The following is a 4340-nucleotide window of genomic DNA, read 5'->3' as shown; positions in this document are numbered from 1 at the left end:
ACATACGCATATACGTATACATTGACTTTGCGCGACTTGGATATATTTATTTGATCATGTACAACTTTATTATTTATCCATGGATTTTGTTGGTTGGTAGCTTAGTTTTTTTATAAAGAAACGGGAATTCATTTAAATTTAAAAAAAATTTAAAAAATATCTTTTGTTTTAAATTTTTTTCCTTGCCAAAGTTTATTTTTTTTTAATTTTTTCATAAAAAAATTTAAAAACTCGAAGTGATTAATCAATTTCTCGGAAGTTATAAGGCTTGTGGAAAAATGGAGTAGACAATATTTTTACGAAATTTCATTCACTTTTATTTTCTATAATTTGCAGTAAGATTGCTCAACTTATCAGTGAGATATACATGATTAAATGAAGACACCTTTTTTTTTTGGTCGAAAAACGGTAAATTGCAAATATCTCAAAAACGTATCCAAAGAAAAAAATTTATTCGATTTTCGAAATCAGCGAGCTATTCCTCATACAAATTGGATAGAGGCGTTCATGGAACATTTTTGCTGTAAACCAGTGTAATTAGCGCCATATGTTAGAACCTTTTGGAGTCAACAAATAATTGTGACTGTCAAGTAATAGCCAAATAATTTGCAATAATATAATATTGCGATTTTAAATTGAGATGTAAGCTATCCTGACTTTCAAGTTGGATCAAATTGCACACGGTGTGCAATCAAACTTAAAATCGGTTCAGTAGTTTAGGAGTCCATCGCGGATACACAACTTGACACGTGATTTTTATATATAAAGATAAGTAAAACAGTCTCTAATTTTCATTGATATAACACACGTATTTTCCGGTATATGCAGTATAGCGTCATTCCAAAGTTCGTCAGTGCAAGCAGAAATTTAGTAACAATTAAGACATCTTGATGGACGTAATCGGAACACTGCCACGCCCACAAAACGCCATTAATCGAAAAAGTATAAAGTTATGGCACTAAGCCATAAATTAATGTAAACTTTTTAATATTAAGACAATAAGTTACATTAAAAAGTGGCAACAGTGGTTTGAAAATTTTTAAAAATTGCGCTTGACAGACTCTATTAAGTTTAATGTACATGTATGTATATCGTCGAAACCAATAAGACTATATCATCCAAATTTAATCCTGTAGTCTTCATAAAGATAGCAGCAGCTACCGAAGTCTGCGAAGCTTTTGAGGGCCAGGCCACCGCCCCATATGTGATTATCGACCGCGCGATCATCATGTACAACCATCGAAAATCCTTGGTTTGCCGTTCCAGGATTTTCTAGCCAGCCGAGTGCACTCCATTAGTGATTTTGTCGCCTTGACCAAGGTCACGTCAACATGCTGCTTCTACCAATATGTGGGACTAAGATATTTAACCATGTTGGTCATTTCTATCTATCAAATCCGCAGTAAGTAATTGCCTTGAGATTACCCATATTGAACGAGATGGATTGTTTCCGGGAAGTGCGCCCGCAGATGTGCCGTATCTGTATATTCCGCGCTGGACGTATACGTTCCATCGCTTCATTTGATCGCCTAGTACCTAATGCAGCCTAGCTTCTTCTGATATATAGTTGACATTTTCACAGAATCTTGTTGTATAAGGATAGGCTGCTTTTATATTCCTCCCATACCCCCGTACGTTTCTTTTTGTTAAACAGCCGTATCATAAATAATTGCTTTAGATTGTTCCATCATTGGAGCTGTCTAGATTATAAAACTTACTATTTTATGAAAAAACTGTAAACAGATATAAAATTTACAATATACTTGTATATTTAGTTTAACTTCCATAACTCGAACTTTTATAATTCAAAGTTCTCCATAATTCGAGCTCCTGAATTGGTCAAAATTCATACATATGTCTTTCCCTAATTCTAAATCTCTTTCACTCAAAGTTGTTTTTAGTAGATTATTATGATTCAAGTTAGAGTAATTGTATTTTAACTATTTAATATCATTAATTTTCCATAAAGTGGCATCATTACAATGAAAAAAATGGGCGTTAAAGCGGGGTTATTTAAACGAACTTGTTGTAATCGCCGATAATTTATCATTTAACAGATATTAAAATTACACACTTTTCCATATTATTGTACCCAGATTAACTAAATAAAAATTTCTAGAAAATTTCCTGATTATTTACTAAAAAAAATTAGGAACTGAATAAAGATCTATTATTTAAATTAGGCTGAACCGAATCAATAATCCGAATAATTACGAAAAAGTGCAGCACAACATGCGGTTAGAAATGTAACCAGGTCTGTTTCAGAGCATAGTCCACGTGTACCTTAAAGTTTTTGCGGGGATATGTCCGTATACATACATACACATATATATATATATATATTAGGGGTATATATATTAGGGGTATATATATTAGGGGTGTCCTTGTTTTCAAACATCGGTTATGTATTTAGATAAAACGGTAAAAGTTTGGGGTCAATGCCCCCATTAAACAATAGGTCAGTATGGACAAATATCAATGTTCATACATTCGCCTTATATTAGACGCAGTTTTTATAGTATATTTAACAAAACATATATGTATACAAAAATAATTATTCCATTTTTGTATTCTTATTCGGTAATAACATTTAAAATAATTGTGATAATTTTGCGTATTTAAAAAAAAAAAAAAAGGCATGCAACACAAGCTTGATATTTTGCAAATTTACCGAAATTTGTTTCTACATTTTGAGCGCGCGGTTTGTAGGCAAACAAATTTCCTGAGAAAAAGTGAACTGTGTGGCGACAATATGTCGTTCAGAAAATAAAATAGTAACTGCTCATAACGGGACATTTCTGCTGTGAAATATTTCCAAAAGCATGCAAGAGGTTCTTGTGCATATTGTTATTTTAATAAGTAAATATAATTATAAGCGTTCACATGCAAGAAATAACAATTATTCTGAAGAATAATTATTTGGTTTAATAAATATTTTAAAATTGTTTGAATTTCGGTGGGCGGTTTTGTTTAACCCTCCGATGTTCGGTGCCTTATGATGTGGTAAGTGCATCATAAGGGTCTGCCCAGACCCATAAAAATAATGTAAGAAATACGGTTTTAAAAATAATTTTATTTATTTATTTGAACGGATTAGTATTAATTATGAAGAGCAATTGGGTTTACAACTATATAGTTGCATGGAATATTCATTAAGACATATGGGACGATTACATTTGCTGCAGTTATAACGAGTTTTACGTCGCTTTTTCGAAGAAGAAGCAGCACAATGGTAGCACGATGACCGTTTTGAAGCAACTTGAGCATATGATTGTTGCTGTGTTGCATCTGATGTCGATGGACAAAATTCCGGTACCTAAAAGTAGCGAAATAATTTATTTTAAATTAGTAAATATGAATACATGCCTACACATATCTTTTTACGCGGATATATATGTAGGTGTGTTATAATTCATACTCACCTTGATATTGAAAAGATGCATTGCTTATCTTATATGAGCAAACCTCCATACTAATGGGTTAGTCGCCCGTTTCGTCATATGTGGAATAACTAGCTGCCGTGCCAATTCAATGATAAATGAGCGCCTCTTATCACTCTGCTTTGCCGGATTCAGCTCGTCATAGATGATGAATGAGGCCAAACCGGCAATATCCAGCATATTATAAAACATTGCCAGTGGCCAACGGTTTGTCGAGCGTTTGCACGAATAGCCAGTCAACATTTGATCCATTGTATCTACCCGCGCTTTAAATTTATTGTAGTCCAAAATTTGATCTGGCTTGAATCCTTTCAATGGATCGGTGCTTTGACGGTAATGGGCAGTGGCTAACATAATTACTGGCTTTTTCGGCTTTGCCATATACGAGCACAGACCGATATTATTATTGTGATAACAAAATAAAGTGCTCTTAACATCACGCTTCGGGTTAAGGAATTCATGCGGAATGAAGGTCTTATTTTTTCTTACGGTACCGACAAAAGCCACTCTACGATTCATCAGCATTTCTGCCAAGTTGTATGTTGAAAAAAAATTGTCCGCATAAACAGTCCTACCGCTGTCCATATAATTTTGCATCAATTTCATGACGACCCGTTCACCTTGATTCGTTTCTCGCTGGCCACCTGGTGGCTTTCCAGTATAAATTATACCTTTCAAAGGGTAGTTTTAAACAGAGTCACAAATCCACCACACTTTCATGTCATATTTTGCCGGCTTACTCGGAATATATTGGGTGAATCGAGTGCGCCCACGATATGGAAATAACTGTTCATCGACGGTTACATGACAATCCGGAGTGTATGCTTTCTCTAAATTGGCCATCAGCATGAGCCATACATCGTCCAGGGCAACAGTTTTGCTTTGCTTCAACTTCTCAGC

At 34.2% G+C, this 4340-nt stretch overlaps 1 protein-coding gene across 1 annotated transcript; it reads right to left on the bottom strand.

The window, feature by feature from the left end:
* Positions 1-3103: 3103 nt before the first annotated feature.
* Positions 3104-3965, bottom strand: LOC108968442 (piggyBac transposable element-derived protein 4-like). Its single transcript, XM_018932488.1, has 2 exons — positions 3474-3965; positions 3104-3316 (listed from the first exon to the last, which is right to left on the bottom strand). Exons 1-2 carry the CDS (start codon positions 3963-3965, stop codon positions 3104-3106), a joined length of 705 nt encoding a protein of 234 aa, XP_018788033.1.
* Between the last annotated feature and the right edge of the window lie 375 nt (positions 3966-4340).

This window comes from Bactrocera latifrons, unplaced genomic scaffold (assembly GCF_001853355.1).
Source record: "Bactrocera latifrons isolate USDA-ARS-PBARC rearing strain unplaced genomic scaffold, ASM185335v1 scaffold_216, whole genome shotgun sequence".
In the NCBI taxonomy this organism is placed as follows: domain Eukaryota; kingdom Metazoa; phylum Arthropoda; class Insecta; order Diptera; family Tephritidae; genus Bactrocera; species Bactrocera latifrons.
Note: the sequence above shows the minus strand (reverse complement) of the source record. Positions and strands in the feature narration are given on the sequence as shown.